This window comes from Cryptotermes secundus, unplaced genomic scaffold (genome assembly GCF_002891405.2).
Source record: "Cryptotermes secundus unplaced genomic scaffold, Csec_1.0 scaffold178, whole genome shotgun sequence".
Taxonomy (NCBI): domain Eukaryota; kingdom Metazoa; phylum Arthropoda; class Insecta; order Blattodea; family Kalotermitidae; genus Cryptotermes; species Cryptotermes secundus.
In genome coordinates, this window is record NW_019728499.1 from 686,675 (window position 1) to 703,629 (window position 16,955).

The window sequence follows — 16,955 nt, forward strand, 5'->3', positions numbered from 1 at the left end:
GTGCACAGTTTTGAATTTATGTCTGCTAATCTGTAGGAGGGTTACATTTAATGAGTAAACTGGTTGGCTTATGGCAACTAGTGGTTATGATGTAGCAGTAATAAAGAAATGATTAAACAGAATGGAATTAGAATGCAACAGGTCCTGTCACTTGCCTTGCTGATATTCTTCTTTTTTTTGACACATGCTCTTTATTGCAGGTTGGTTTCTTCCCGAAGGAATATGTCCGTGAAATATCCGATTCATATAATTTTCACATGGATTGAAGTGAGCTGATTCTTTTTGTGTCATTGTCATGTCATGTATTGCTTTGTTTGGCCTCCAGTAAAGTGTTATATGCCAAGGGATGGTGAAATGCTGTGTTCATGGACAGTAAAATTTCGGCAGGCCTGCTGAAATGAACAGGGCAAATCTTGGCTCAAATGATTTTATGTTTTATTCTGGGGTTACCTCAAGGACAAGTACGAATTATGTTTAATGTGACTGAGTATGGCATTGTCTTAATTGTGTAGGATGTTGACTCCCTTCTTGAAGTAACCACTTTCTGTGTACACATATACACTAACGGCAGAACAGCTCTGTTTTTTGGTTTGGAATTCATGAGGATTAGTTTTGCATTTCAGTTTGAAGCAGGTGTATGGCTTTCCCACCTGGAGACCTGTAATCATTGTAGTGATGTTGCTTTTGGTTGGGTTTTCCTGATTCTCTTGCCATCAACTCCTGTTTTCCTAGTATGCGGGCAGTGAAATGCTAGAGAAAACCCTTTATCATGCTGTATTGTGTTGATTCCATTACTCTGCATGTTTCTTTCATGTTGTCCAAATTTTATGCCAACAGAGTAGAGGAAAAGAGATTAATAACTAAGTAGGGTGTTAGAAAAAGGTCTTGATGGAATATACAGTGAAACCCCCATTTGAGGTTTCTTTGGAGAACACTGGAGCTGAACACTAAACTGCAGCAAATCTTAATTATAGTTAATTTAATACTGAAATTATTGACTTGGGATAATTAACCTTTAAGAGCCTAGCGACGCCATATGGGGACCTTTAAAGTATAGCCGAGTGGCCGTGCGACACCGTATGGGTACGCGCAGTCCACGTGTGTGCAGAGTGTTTTAAAATCTGATCTGATTCTTGTTCTACTTACATTATTTTTGGGCACCCGCTTTATAAGTAGACAGTCTTCCCTCCTGCATCATCTAACTGAATGCAGAATCCGACGCCGCAATTAATGCACTTTGTCCATATGTAACTCCATTTCCCACGCGAAGAGCACACACGACACCTCACTCTCGTATTACAGGAAGTAGGTCAGTAATGTCCTCTAATCGTAACGCTTATAAAACATCGAAATTTCAACTATGCACTATGGCCCCATTTCGCACGGGAGAAGCCGAAATTGAGAGGCCGCTCATAAATCGCACCATTCGGATTGCGGTACAGACAATTCTGAAGGGTCCAGGAAAGAAGAGGGATTTGTGTGGATATTCCAAGAACAGTACCTCTGTGCGTTTAGTCCGACATATAAACAGGCAGTTTCATAAGGACAAAGTAGGATAAGAACTTGCCCACACTCCTCACACTCGTGTATACAGAAAGGCAACGTGACTGGAGAATGTGCAGTGAAAACATAAACTTCCTCTCCTCTTGCCAAATAAGACATAGTCAGACAGTGTGTCAGCAGCATGCATTTATACTGCAGAAACGTTTTGTGCAGAAGCTTTATGCATTTTTGTGGACAGACGCTCAAAATTGGGGGAAAAATTTTTTTTTGGAATCAGTGTAACAATTTTTACAGATTCTAAAATCTGTAAATTACAATATCTGATTTTATATTCTTTCTAGATAAAAGCAGTGTTTATTTCGTTGGTTTATCACAAAAATTGTAGAAATCAAAGCGTTTTCAGTAACATGCTTACAATTTTTAATACTCTATAATGGCGGACATTTAAATTAACTCCGGCCTGCTGCGATTACGGGAATTTAAATATCCCGTCTCTTAAAGGTTAAAATTGAACATTTTATGAGGGAAAACCTACTTCCAGTGTATTGTTTTTCATAATTCTGACAGATTCTTCTTGGGAAGTCTGGACAGCTGTGTCTTCTTGCTAATCAGCATTTTGACATGCAAGCTTTAAAATGGACCTTTGAAAATGAATCAGATTTAGGTTCACAATTTTCTTTTCATCGTGGACCATGATTTTACAAGTAGAGTGGAATTAGCATTATTGGAATGTCGTCTAATTACGATATATTAGTGGCTTGTGTCCAACTCAAAATTGAGATTGATTTTTATTAACTGGTATTGTGATGGCATTTGAATTGCTCTAATTGGGATAGTTCCAGAGTGCAATAGATTCTTTTCAAAAATAGACTTTATCTTAAGTGTAGTGAAGTTCTAGTACTTGGACATTAATCAGTACTGTAGCAATGATGTTCTTTGCTTGTTTTAAAATATTTTCATTGTTGAAATTGTTACGATTTCTTTTAAATTTTTTTTTGTATACAGGAGAATAATGTTGAAGTATTTTTGTTCCATTTTTTATATGATATATGGATACAATTTAAATTGCTATTTTAGCAGTGAAGACCCATTTGTTAATTCAATTTTAATGGCATTTTCATTAAAAGAGTGGATTCCCATTCAGGAGAGTTAACTCAAGTTTTGGGGTCACCTAAATTCAGTGGAGAAAAATGTAAAAGTTGCTATGAGGTAGATTAGATCATTGCAGTACTTAACTGATATTCACACTTTTGAGGGTGACATCATGTAGAGGCTCTAGGTAATGACAAACGAGGAAAGAGGAGAACATTGCGGATTAATTATTTAGATTTTCAGAAAATAATTTGTTCATCTGTATTCAATGGATATTTTATAAAAATAACAGATTGATCACTGTAAATGTTTGTTGCTGTCTTTTTATTGTGTTGCCAGGCCAGTGGATACATCTCTATGCAGAAGCCATCATCAAAAGACTATTTTGCCTTTTAGTATAAAACAGATGTAAATAAATTACAGAGAAAATTTGCTTAGCATCCAGGGTAAGATCTGTTTGTGTTGTGTCTTATTGCTACAGCAATTTAAGTGAAATATCTTCCTAGGTTTGTGATGCATTATGAGTAGTTTTATTCACAGTGTAGTTTTGAAACGTTAGATTGATACAAAAAAATATATACTTCTCTTGATAACTGACCTTGGGATAAATTCCAGAGGCACCCAGAAAAATGTATAAACATTTCAACATACGAAATATTGTGCTTAAATAATTTATTCATAATCCAAATTTGATGTAGAAAGGGATGGCTGTGACACACATTGAAGTAGAACAAGTGTTCAAAATTGCGCACCATCATTAGCTTGTAGACACTTGTGAGTTTGGTGGACTAGTGCAGCCAGGGCCAAGGTGTCCACTGGGTTAGTGGCACATGAAATTTAAATTTCTTTCCGTAATGTCTCCAGTGTTGGTGGTCTTCTGTGATATACCACATCTTTCAGGACCCACACAAGTAAGAGTTGAGGGGAGGTAAATTAGGCAAGTGTGCGGGATAGTCGACACTACCCCGTTGTCCTATCCGTTGACCTGTTAGGTTTTCACTGAGGTAGCTTCTGACATCTCAGTGGTAGTGTGGCGGTGCATCATCCTGTTGAAAGTAAAATGGATGATTCCCATAGAGATGATGAATGGCAGATAAAAAGGATGTCCAAAGCATGTTGAGGCGGAAGAGGTGGAACTCATTGGCATGCAGAGCATCCCAGATCTTTGCTTGTGCACATCATTCACTGTACCATTGGCCTCAAATTTGTCACATGCATGCAGTTGTTAATCGTGTTGTAGGTTCTGTTGCAAATTCATGCCACCACTGTCTTTGTACTTCACACACATTTTCAAATTTCCAGTACCACTTCAGAATTATCTTGCACTGCTTGTATGACAATCATTTTGCCTCCACTTTCTTTGACTGTCCTGCCTTTCGGTAAGGTGGTTCTGGCAGACACCTGACTGGCACCATCTTTTGAGAGAATATCACACTACACTGTACACACTTTACTTTACATTTTGGTTTGTCTTTGAAAATGTCTGTAGATAACCTGTATTAAATTATGTGTACATTTTTGGGGCCCCTCTGTGGACCTATAAATACACTCCTCCATACGCCTTAATGGCGTCATGCTTAATTAATTAAGCACAGGGACAAATTTACCTTTACTTGTATAGTCAGTTTTAAATTCTTAGCATATTGGAAGGAAGGAATAAGAAAGTATTTGTTCTCAGGATAGTTTGTTGTGCAGTACTGGTGTAATTCTTCCAAACTTATTGTTTGAGAACCTGTGATTGGGTCAGATAGTTACAGTGTGGGACTGTAAGCAGTTCTTTATTATTCTGAGTATTTGGCTTTGTATTCGGAGTAGAGTCGCTGATGAATACAAATTGTGGAAAATTAGAGGACTGGCTGATAAAGAATATGGCAAAAATGACTTTCTCTGGAAGACTGATCATAATACGTATGTATCATTATTTGCCCATAACAGAATTCTGCTCAAATTCCAGTAACTTCACAGTGACATTAAAAGTAAAAATATAAGGCTTGTAACATAAATATGTAGGAGGAATAAAACTATAGGATACTTCTCAGGTTATTTAGTGTGTAGGTGAAATTTCCTATTTTGTGTATGTTCCAGTGTAATTTCAGAACATTGTTAGCCTTCTTACTCATATGTTTCTCGCGTGCTAGGCCAGCCTCCTCTGCTTGTTTACGTATACTTTTCGTGTAGTTTGTGTTATAGCTAGCTAGTGCACTTTTGATTATGGAAGTTTGTGAGTTCTTCCATATATGGCACTATATCGTATTTTATTTCCCAACATCCACTCAACTCTGAAATCAGCTGATATGGAAGCCTACGCATCAGTGATATTGCAGTGACACGTAGCAGTACAGGTGTTCTTGATGCAGTGTTACTGTAATAGCATGTACTTGTAGCAGTGAAAGGTTAAATTGTGTTTGTTGCTAGGTTACAAATTTCCTTCTTTTTCATTTAATTTTTCATGTCATTACAATTCCTGTCTTATACCAGACCCAAGCAACATTGTGCCAATGTACATATTTGTCATTATGGTCAATAAATTATGCAGTAATGTCCCCTGTTTTTGATATACTGTGGCTTAGTTTCTTATTATGTATTTGTATTTGTGTACACTTTTAATTCTATAAAGGAATCCATTTTAATATATAAGAGAACAATGTATCTTTATTGTAAAATGTGTAAATAAGTTATACATGAATGCACTATTAATTATTAAGTTCAGGGAGCAAAATCCTTTTAGAGAAACTAATAGTTGTTCACCTAGTCAGTATATTCCCTGCCTTTTATGGAACTCGAAGGTCCATTACTATGTAAGACCCCACCATTGGTCCCAGTCCAGAGATGCACAAGTCCAGTCTACACTTTCCCAAACTATTTCTTTAAGAACCATTCTGACATATCTTCCAATCTATGTGTAGGTCTTCCAAGTGGTCTGTTCCCATCAGGTTTTCAATATTACAGAAGTTAAAGCAGTTGATGCCTTTGGTAAGGGCAATAGATAGAAATCTAAAAATCTGTTGTTTGTCTAGCAGTGTTTAGTTGCATCATTTGGGTATTTTATAAATTATGTATGGCTTAAATTAAAATGAAATAGAAGCTTTGACTAAAAAAAAATGCTATGGAAAATATCAAATACAGACATTCCAGTTCTGGATTTTTTCAGTATTCTTGAATTTATGAAGACATTATACATACAGTAAGGTTAAATACTTTTGATGACCTAGTAACATGTAAATTCCTGTCACACTTAATATTACACTGGGTGGTACTCAGATTATAATTATGTTTGCAAATATCTGTTACTGGGCTTGAAACCTAAACCAGATAAATCCAGTTCATATGCTCACATTCTGTTTCACTGAGATCTGTCTTAATGTAATCTTCCTATTTGTGTTTTATTGTATTACATGTATCTTACAAATTTAATTTTATGTGATTAGTGAGATTTCTGTGCTCAGATACTTTTTGTTTTTGTGTTCTGATATGTGTTAAAATGGAAAACAAAGGTACAGATATCTGCATTCTTTAACTTGTTTGCTACATAAGGAAGAATTTTCTTAAATTGATGAGAGCTGTATGCTTTGCTGGCCAGTCTTCCTTACACAGACACCTTCCTTAAAATGTTGAAAGAATATTTATGTGTAATTGGGTTTGTAGTGCTACTTTTGTTTAGGTGCAGACGTGTTATAAGGAAGCGGGAAATGTCCATGAAATCATGTGCATTTATTTATGTTATATTTTAGCGTCCTGTTGCACTGATTTAAGTCCATGATTTATTTAATCCGTCTTGCAGTGCATACACTCATTTATCTCCTTCTCTCCCTCGCACTACATGTTTCGGCATAATAATGCCATCTTCAGGTGCTTACTTATCCACGTCAAACCAGTTCATTGCATGCCATGTTCACACATTAAAATAACTAAAATATGTATCATATACATTGTCAAACGTTAAAAATATTAAAATTGTTCAGGATACCACANCGTGACTGATGTAGTGAGGGGCGACGTAGCGATGTGGTATCCTGAACAATTGTAATATTTTTAACGTTTGACAATGTATATGATAGATACATATTTTAGTTATTTTAATGTGTGAACATGGCATGCAATGAACTGGTTTGACGTGGATAAGTAAGCACCTGAAGATGGCATTATTATGCCGAAACATGTAGTGCGAGGGAGAGAAGGAGATAAATGAGTGTATGCACTGCAAGACGGATTAAATAAATCATGCATTTATTTATTTCAATATTGAACTTTAACATGTAAGCAATGCTGATAATACTGTTAGAATTCTTAATTCACTGGAATGTAGGAAATTATATTTGTTTTTGAATTATATCAAATTGAAATTACATTGTTTCTTGAATTTTATATTTACTGGTTTGTTCCGTTTTAAATTGCATTTAAAGCAGAGTTTGTAGATTTCATGAACATTGTTGTGTAATAGTGTTTTGTACATATGGTGCTGTGAAGTCAAGGGTTTCACCCAACTTTAAATAAGTAACAAATATTAGTATTATAAGTACAGAGTGTTATAGCCAAAATTCAAGAACCATGTAATGGAATACTATATTCTTTTTGCTATGTCATGTAGTTAGTATGGCTACTTCTGCTATGACACATTATTCAGTGCAATGCATTTCAGTAATATATGTTATAAAGTAGTTGTGTAAATGGCCTTAAGATGAAGCTAAATGTAATAATTATTACAGTCATGCTTGTTGTACTATTATTGATTGTTATATTGTAATTTATATATTTTTGTTTACTGTTCTGTTGTTTGGAATCAACTTATTCATATACTGTATTTACACATAAATATTTTCACAAAGGAATTTTCCATATACATAATTATCCTCAAAATGTGCCATTGTTTATCATCCTTATCGCTAGACATGAAATCATATATATATAGCAGTATTTTGTAAGGTACATATTTAGAAAAAAATCCTAAATAATCTTTGAAATAAAGCAGGTGTTTGCTTTTAATTACAAGAAGAGTTAAAAATATTATCATTTGCTTTTGTATCCTTGATCCCTACTAAGCTAATGTGTGTTTTTAGTGCTTTCTGTGGTTAGGATTCAGGTCTGTTGACCAGGCTGTTATTTCTCAATTGCAGTAATACTGTTTGAGCTCAGTAGTCCAGTCAACACATGACTGTGCTTACAACAGACAAGTTGTTTGTTATGGACACTGCTAAACAATGTATTTACCCAAAAATAAGGGACTTCGGGTTCAGCCCAGTAGTGACCGAAGAGGAATTTTAAATTTTATGTATATCTACATCTTCTGTTTCATAGGGATCATTACATGAAAATTCTCCAGTCTCCTTTTTCTTCCCACAATATTTTCTTTTCAATTTCTTGCCAGTTCTTCCTTTCTTCATGTCTTCCAGTACCTGGCTGAATCATCTTATTCTGGGTCATTCTGTAGGTCTGTTTTCTTCACATTTTGGGTCTGATGCTCTTCTCAGTATCCATATTTGTCCATTCTTTCTACATGCCCAAACCACTCCTGTCCCTCTTAACAAATTTTTAATTAGCTTTTCTAAAAATTTAATTTCTAATTCTTTCACTGTTGTTTTTCCTCCAGTACTTCTCAGGAAGTTCATATCCATTACTTTATTTATGTTGCTTTTTTTCTGTTTTTAATAGTCTGTGTTTTGGAATTTTATGCTTGTATCAGTTTAAAATGCATTTTATAGACTGCTATTTTGGGATCTTTCTTTTACATGATATTGCTTTTATAATTTAATAAAATTTAGAACCATTTTGTCTTCTGTTGATCTTTCTGTGAATTTTCCTGTGTGAATAGATTTCATTTCACAAATAAATGTATCCATCTCTTTGCCATTGTGTTGTTAACTTTTACTCTGATGTTTAGCTCTAGTTTCCATGAAATCCTCATTTCCTCTGTCTCATTCATCCATATTCCTCTTAGTATGCATTTTTTTATATTTAATTTGAAGATTAACATTTTTCTTGGTGCTTTTTGTACCTTAACAAGAAATGATTTGTCTGCCAGCACTTTAGTACCATAATCTATGTTTGTTTGCATTTAGGTTTTGTTTCAGAGTTAACCACTTTCAGGGAACACATGTCATACCATTGACATATTAACATTAGTTAGTTTTATTACATTCAGTTTTCAGATGAAAGTACTTAGTTACCATTAATTAAGCCTGACATATCAATTATATGTATATCCATAGATCATGTATTGAACTTTGCTTTGTAAGTCTACTGGGTACTGTAGCATCAGTACTTTCTTGATATTATCATGCCACCAAATTGCCATATGTTATTGTCATTTGCTCTAACATGCATATTATGGATGTTTTGTGTTGTCTTACTGTTATATCTCCCAACACTTGATCTTATCAGGTGATGAAGGTTGTTTAATACCTGTAACTTTATGTCATAACTTCAAAAGGTGATTCCTAATGTCATTCTGGATGAAAAATGTTGCACAAACATGACTCATATTCTCAATGGTTTCAAAGCTATGGGTATTTTAAATATAAGTTGACTTAATATTTGTATTTGGTAAGAGATAAAATTAATATATTGTGTAGTTTCCATACCTTAAAGTAATTGTTTAAAATGTCTGCTGTCAGCTTGGATGCACTGCTTGTTTCATTCTCTAGGGAATGTACAGTATGCACCAAAACATGCAGTACTGAAACTCGTGCATCTCAAACGCACATCTATGTTTGTGGACGGAGCATAGCTCCAGCCACACATGTTCCCAGTAGTGAAAAGGAAGTTGTGTTGTGCACTTGTTTTTGGAAATGGATCTCATGACAGAGGAAAAAGTATTCATAATTTGAGTATTATTTCCACTCAAATGGAAGTGGCCATGAAGGGGGACCGAGTTTGAAGAAGGTGATAGAACAATTCCAAGAGTGATTTAATAAGACGTCACCAAGTAACACAGTTGTGCTGTGTATTGTCACGAAATTTCGCCATTCTGGTAGTGTACTGTGTCAACAGAAGGGGAAGTCTGGTCAACCAGTAACTGTTTAGACAAAAGAGAATCATGCATGTGTTCTTCAGCAGGTGCTGCATTCATCTAAGATGAATGGTCTTGAAACTGAATGTCAGCAATACATCCGTTCGCTGATTGTTTAAGGACATAGGTAGATTTCTGTACTGGATACAAGTTGGACAATGCTTGACAGAGTCAGATATGCGAGCCAGGATGGTGTATTGTGGAACATTTTTGGCCATGGTGTACGAGGATCCAGATTTCTTGAGGAATGTGTGCTTCTCCAACGAAAGTCACATTCACTTGGACGGCTGCATCAATCGCCGGACAACTCGCTTCCTTGGTTTTGAGCGGCCAGACGTTATTGTCCAGAAACTGCTACATAGTACACATGTGACGATATGGTGTGCCGTCTCAGCACACAGTATATTAGGCCCCTATTTCATTGAGGACGAGGAAGACAATGCTCTTACTGTCCCCCAAGAACGCTACAGGGACATGGTGATCAGACCATTTCTTCAGGATTTGAGAAGGTCCTGTCATGCAAGGGGCCTTCACATGAATAGACAGTGGTATCAACAGGATGGGGTGACCAGCCATACTGCTCGGGAATCTCTAGCCATGCTGCAGGAAAACTTTCCAGGACAAATCATTTCACATGGTACTGACTTCCCATTCCCGTCCCATTCCCCCAATTTTACAGCACCTGATGCCTACTTGTCGGGAATGTTAAAGGAAAGTGTATTCAACTATGAAGATCCGCCAAGAACTGTGCCTGCATTACACGAGCAAATCATCTCCTTTTGCATAAGTCTGCAGCAACCTTTGTTCAGGGATATGATTGAGAATCTGTGTGAATGATATGAACACTGTCTACAGCGAGGCAGTGCACACTTCAGAAACTTACATTACATATACCGTGGTAAATCAAACAATAATAGTGTGTATGTTAGTTTCTTTTGGGAGAAATATACTCACAGATGATGACAAGGTAATATTGTTCATCTTTTCATTTCAGTGCTGAATTTTTGGTGCAGACTGTATGTATATCCTTAGAAAGAACTATGGCGTTCATAATGTTTCTTGCAGTGTCAGAAATTTGCTGAAGTACTTCATCTCTTTTGTCCACCTTTCATTCATACACCATGTTTTCCATGTGACCTTATACATTACAATATAAAGGGCTCAGATACAGTGAATGTGATAGCTAGTACTGCCACAATCAATCCCTCGGGCAGGGAGCTGTCCAGTTGGTACTGAAGTATAGAGGTGCTGGATCATGCTGGTAGTATGTCTGCAATAGTATTCACAGAGGCATGATCTTTGAGAGGGCTGGCATTTCATTTTACAAAATTCTGGCTTAAATGTCGCCTGTTGGATATTGTGGGGAGATGTACAGCCCAAGAAGGAGGTCACCAGTGACTCCACACTACCTGTATACAGAAATTGAATGTGGCACTTACTTTCTCTTGTTCCATTTGGATTGTCGTGGGCCCAAAAATGGAGGTTTTTGGTAATGTTGACTACATTGCAAGTAAATGTACTTCTGTTTTGAACAGACTGTAGCAGTGCAAAAGGGGGCATGCAGCTGACCAGTGACATGCAACTGCCTCCCCATGTCTGCAGTTTAATGTGCTTGAATTTGCTGGATATTATATGGCTAGAACCCTTCATTGTTTAACATGCTCGAGACACCCGAGCGTGGGACATTGAGGCAAGTAGGTATTCTTCAAGTACCAACTCATGGGCTATGTGGTGTCATTTCAAATACATGTAGCTCTGAAACCATTGAGAATAGGGTCCATGTTGATATAATGGTCTTCATTCAGAATGACCTTAGGAATCACCTCCAGAAATTGACATAATTCACAAGACAACCTCTCTAGACCTTCCACCATAAAACTTCAGTCATTATGTCAGTAAATAAAATAAATATGTATATATATAAACACGTATTTTGGTTACCACGAAAGGTGAAAAATTGAGAACATAAAATCCTGCAGCAATAGCTCCTGCATCTACTTAAATGAGACACAAGCAGTATGTTTGTATTGAAGAGGATTCTCTCTGAACTGAGAAGCATGTGCAAATAATAATAGAATTCAGTGTTCCAGTGCTGATCATTTAATTTTTTTAAGCAAAAATTATTTGTTTTTAATAATATAATTCAGTGTTCCAGTGCTGAATATTTAATTTTTTATTGTTAAGATATTCTTATTTGTTTTTGATAATAGAATTCAGTGTTGCTCATTTAATTTTTTATTGGTAAGATAAGCTTATAGCCGGTCACAGTAGCTGAGCGGTCTAAGGCATGCACTGTCTTCGCTCGCTTGGAAGCCGGTTCAAATCCCACTCAGTAGTTTGTGTGTGTGCGTTTTTCTGTGTTTCTATACAGGTAGAGGCCTTGTGACGAGCTGATCACCTGCCCAAGGAGTCCTACTGAATGTGTAAGATCTAGAAAAACCGAAGTGAATGGAGAAGTTCGTGGAGGTAGGCCTAGGCCCACTGGGGCTGTAGTGCCAAGGAAAAAAAAAAGATAAACTTATTATTTGTGTTTGAATGCATTTTATTTATTTTCTGCATAGTGGATTATGTATCAGTTGCAGTGTTAAAATCAGTCTGCTTGTTTTCACTTCAGATGTCACTATACAAACAAGTGGATTAGTATGCAGTTGAAGTGTAATGATTAACTGTATCCATAAGTTTTGCTTGACTTCTTACTCTTATTTGTTGATTTTAAGTAGAATAAATACTGTACAAACATACATTATGGTGTCAGCTGTTAAATCTGAGAAATTTAAGATATAATTTAAAGTGTGGTTTTTCTTTTTTCATAAATTAGAGAATCATATCAGCAGTTAAGAGGGCAGAGTTTGTTAGTGATAGGCTGTCATACATAACACTAAGTTCATGCCCCAATAGAAGATTAAACTGATGATATGAAGAACTACAACATGTATTCGATAAATACCAAATTCAAATTTTGTTAGATTTCAATGCCAAAGTAGGTAGGGAAGACATTTTCAAGCCAACAATTGAGAATGAGAGTTTACATGAAACTTGTTGTGAAAAGAATGAAGTTCCTACATTATAACATTTATAAATTGACTTGGACATCTGACGGAAAGACACAGAACTAAATTATGCATATTTTGATAGACAGGAGATAACATTCAAGTATACTTGATGTCTGATTGTTCAGGGCAGCAGATTGTGATACTGACCACTATCTGGTGGTAGCAAATGTTAGGGAGAGACTGGCCATGAGTAAACAAACAGTGCACAGGGTTCATACGGAGAGGTTCAGTCTCAAGAAATTATACGAGGTAGAGGGTAAAGGGCAGTATCATGTTCAAATCTTAAATAGGTTTGCAGCTTTTGGAAACTTAGACACTGAGGTGGATATTGATAGAGCTTGGGAAACTATTAGAATATCAAAATTTGTACCAAAGAGAGTCTAGATTATTATGAATTGAAGAAGCATAGGTCGTGGTTCGATGAAGGATGCTTAGACTTATTAGACCAAAGGAAACAAGCCAAACTGCAGTGGTTGCAGGATCCAAGCAAAATAAATGTGGATAATCTGAACAATATAAGACGTGAAACCAGCGGGCTTTTCAAGAATAAAAAGATGGAATACCTAAAAGACAAAATTGATGAGTTTGCAATGAACAGTAAGAACAAGAACATTTAGAGACCTGTATAGAGGAGTAAATGACTTTTAGAGGGGTTACCAACCTAGAAGTAACTTAGTTAAGGATGAGAATGGTGATCTGCTTGCAGATTCCTGCAACATTTTGAATAGGTAGAAGAACTACTTCTCTCAGTTGTATGTACATAGGGTCAGTGATGTTAGGCAGATAGAAATATGTACATACAGCTGAGCTGTTAGTACTTGATCTCAGCTCTTTTGAGTTTGAAGTTGCTATTACAGAGTTGAAAAGGTATAAATCGCCAGGTAGTGATCAAATTCTGGCAGAACTTGTTCAAGCAGGAGGCGAAATATTATGTTCTAAGATCCACAAGCTAATTACTTCTATTTGGAATAAGGAAAACTTGCCTGATCAGTGGAAGGAGTCTATTATTGTACTAGTTCACAAGAAGGGTGATGAAACTGACTGTAGTAATTATTGACGGACATCACTCCTATCAACTTCATATAAAATTTTGTCCAATATTCTTTCAAGGTTAAGTCCATATATAGATGAAATTATTGGGGATCATCAGTGTGGGTTTTGACGTAACAGATCAACTAGAGATCAGATCTTTTGCATTCGTCAGATATTGGAGAAAAAATGGCAGTACGATGAGACAGTACATCAGCTATTCATAGACTTCAAGAAAGCCTATGTATGTACAATATTCTAATAGAGTTTGGGATACCCATGAAATTAGTTAGGTTGATTAAAATGAGTTTAAATGAAACTTATAGTAAAGTCCGTGTAGATAAACATTTATCTGATAAATTTCCTATCCAGAATGGTCTAAAACAAGGAGATGCTTTATTGCGACTCCTTTTCAACTGTGCTTTAGAATATGCCATTAGGAAGGTCCAGGGAAACCAGGTGGGACTGAAATTAAATTAAAATTTATTAATTAATTAAACTAATGTAATGTATGTAAGGGGTGGGCCATAAAAACTGGCCCCTGTACTGAGACATTCACTGCTCTATTGTGCTTCCCCTTGGATTAGCCCTTTATTAATCTTATACTTTTAATAAAGTGTAGGCCCCTGCTTGTGGGGCCGTCATAAAAGTCGCTTGGTTCCATAAAAAACTGACCCAAGTGTCAAAATCTTAAATAAGCTAGGGCCTCACACACAGGACAGAGAAAACTAAGTTATATATGTTGCTGTCTCTTTACTAGAATGCAGGGCAAAATCATGACATAAAGATAGGGCCACGCCATAGCTCAAGCAGTTAGTCGCTGGCTTCCCACAACGGCGGCCCAGGTTTGATCCCGGGTCTGGTCAAGTGGGATTTGTGGTGGACAAAGTGGCGCTGGGGCAGGTTTTCTCCGAGTACTTCGGTTTCCCCTGCCAATCTTTATTCCACCAGTTGCTCCACAATCACCCTCACCTATCATCTGGGGCTGGTACAATAGGCCAGAAGTGGCCACAGTACAAGGGACTTAGTCCAACCCCACTAGCAATAAAAAAAAATATATAAACATAGCTAACAGATGTTTTGAAAATGTGGTACAGTTCAGATATTTGAGAACGACTGTAAACTCAAAACCTGATTCAGGAGAAAATTAAGAAGAGATTGAATGGGGGTAGTGCTTGCTACCATTCAGTTCAGAACCTTCTGTCTTCTTGTCTGCTGTATAAAAGCATAACAATTAGAATATATAAAACTATAATTTTGCCTGTGGTTCTGTATGGATGTGAAACTTGGTGTCTGACATTAGGGGATGAACATAGACTGAGGGTGTTTCAGAACAGGGCGTTGAGGAGAATATTTGGACCAAAGAGAAATTATGTGACAGGAGGTTGGAGAAAACTGCATAATGAGGAGCTTCACAACTTGTACTCTTCTCCAAGTATAATTAGAATTAGCAATTCAAGGAGGATGAGATGGGCAGTGCATGTAGCACAAATGGGGGCGAAGAGAAATTCATATAGGAGACAGGTGGAAAGCCAGAAGGAACTACTGGGCACTGTGTAGTAGTAGGACAGCAAAAGCTGTGACAGATTACAAGGAAGAAAATCATATACAGTATATTCCCAATTATGCATATACACTGCTTTCCAATTTTCAATGTTAAATTTATGGAAGAATTACAAAACTAAATTTGCATATACATATTATTAATGCTCTGATGTTCCTGCCTCTGCTATTTCTACCATTTTATATTGTTATCATTCAAATTCTACAACCTGTTGGGGTCTGAGGAAAGTCAGGGATGGAGGTAAAGAAAAAACATGTGCCAGAATTGTTACACTGCATACATTTCATAAATTGTTTATTTGCACTTCCTCTCAGCTAAGTTAGCCTGGCTAATCAAGCATGTTTTGTATGTTTGAAGTTTTAGTAATTAAGTGGAAAACAATGGAAACAAATGAAGTATAACTGTATATTGTACCAGGTGTTCCTAAAAGAATTGTGGGGTTTCATTGCTGTATATCTCCGTCAGTTTTTGGTGATGAAAAGCAAAACATATACGGACTCATAACGCGGCTCTCAAATTTTCATTTTGTATATCGTGCTCTTTCCTAGTTCCATTTCCAACAGTTAGGAGGCGTGAAATGTAAGATGGCGACCCAGCAGGAGAAGGCCTATTGCGTGCTGAGATTTGAGGTGTCTAAATCCATCGTTACAGTGCGCCATGAATTTCGTGGACGTTTTCAGAAGGAGGTGCCACATGAAAAGAACATTCGCAGATGGTACCGGCAGTTTGTGGACAGTGGATGTCTCTGTAAAAGCAAGAGTTCTGGGCGGCCATGTGTGCCACATGCAGACATGGAAAGAGTGAGGGAGACGTATCAGAGAAGCCCAAGAAAATCATTATGTAGAGGAAGCAGAGAATTGCAAATGCCAACAACGACGTTGTGGAGGGTACTGCATAAGCGGAATTAATGAAACCGTACAAGTTGCAGCTGTTGCAAGCTCTGAAACCAGAAGACAAGGCAGCCAGAACTCATTTCGCTGAGGACATTCAAGAGAAGATGGAAGATGATGGTTTCCTGGAACGTCTCGTTTTCAGTGATGAAGCCACTTTTCATCTGAGTGGGATAGTTAACCAACACAACGTACGTATCTGGGGGACACAAAATCCACATGCACAGATTGAGCACGAGCGTGATTCTCTGAAAATTAACGTCTTCTATGCTGTGTCTCAACAAAAAGTGTACGGGCCTTTTTTCTTCACTGAAGCAACAGTGACTGGTAACACCTATCAAGACATGCTGGAAAATTGGTTGTTTCCACAACTGGCCAATGATCCAATGACTACATTTTCCAACAGGACAGTGCTCCCCCACATTTCAATAGCATTGTGAGAGGTTTGCTTAATCTGGTCCTTCCGCAATGATGGATTGGATGTGCTGCAGGTGAAGATGCCCCCCTTCTCCGGTGGCCACCCTGATCCCCGGACATAACTCCATGTGATTTCTTCTTGTGGGGGTATGTGAAGGACATGGTTTATTTACCCCCATTGCCCCAATTGCTCCAGGATCTCCGAAACAGAATCAATCGTGCTGTGGAGACCATCACACCTGAAATGCTGCAGCGGGTGTGGCAGGAATTCAACTATCGCATTGATGTGTGCCGGGTAATGAAAGGTGCGCATATAGAGGCACTTTGATGGATGTACATAAAATTTGGACAGTTAAGCTTCCGATTGACACATGTTATGATTGTACACGGTAAGAAATACG

At 37.1% G+C, this 16,955-nt stretch overlaps 1 protein-coding gene across 2 annotated transcripts in view; it reads left to right on the plus strand.

Annotated features, from left to right (window-relative positions):
- LOC111865170 (protein vav) overlaps positions 1–1,750 on the plus strand; it is a 39,612-nt gene extending 37,862 nt beyond the window's left edge. For both annotated transcript variants that reach the window (XM_023852960.2, XM_023852961.2), the window contains exon 17: positions 201–1,750. In XM_023852960.2, coding sequence (XP_023708728.1) covers positions 201–266 — 66 coding nt within the window. In that variant the 3' untranslated portion in view covers positions 267–1,750. The remainder of the gene's footprint in view (positions 1–200) is intronic.
- The last annotated feature ends 15,205 nt before the right edge of the window (positions 1,751–16,955 follow it).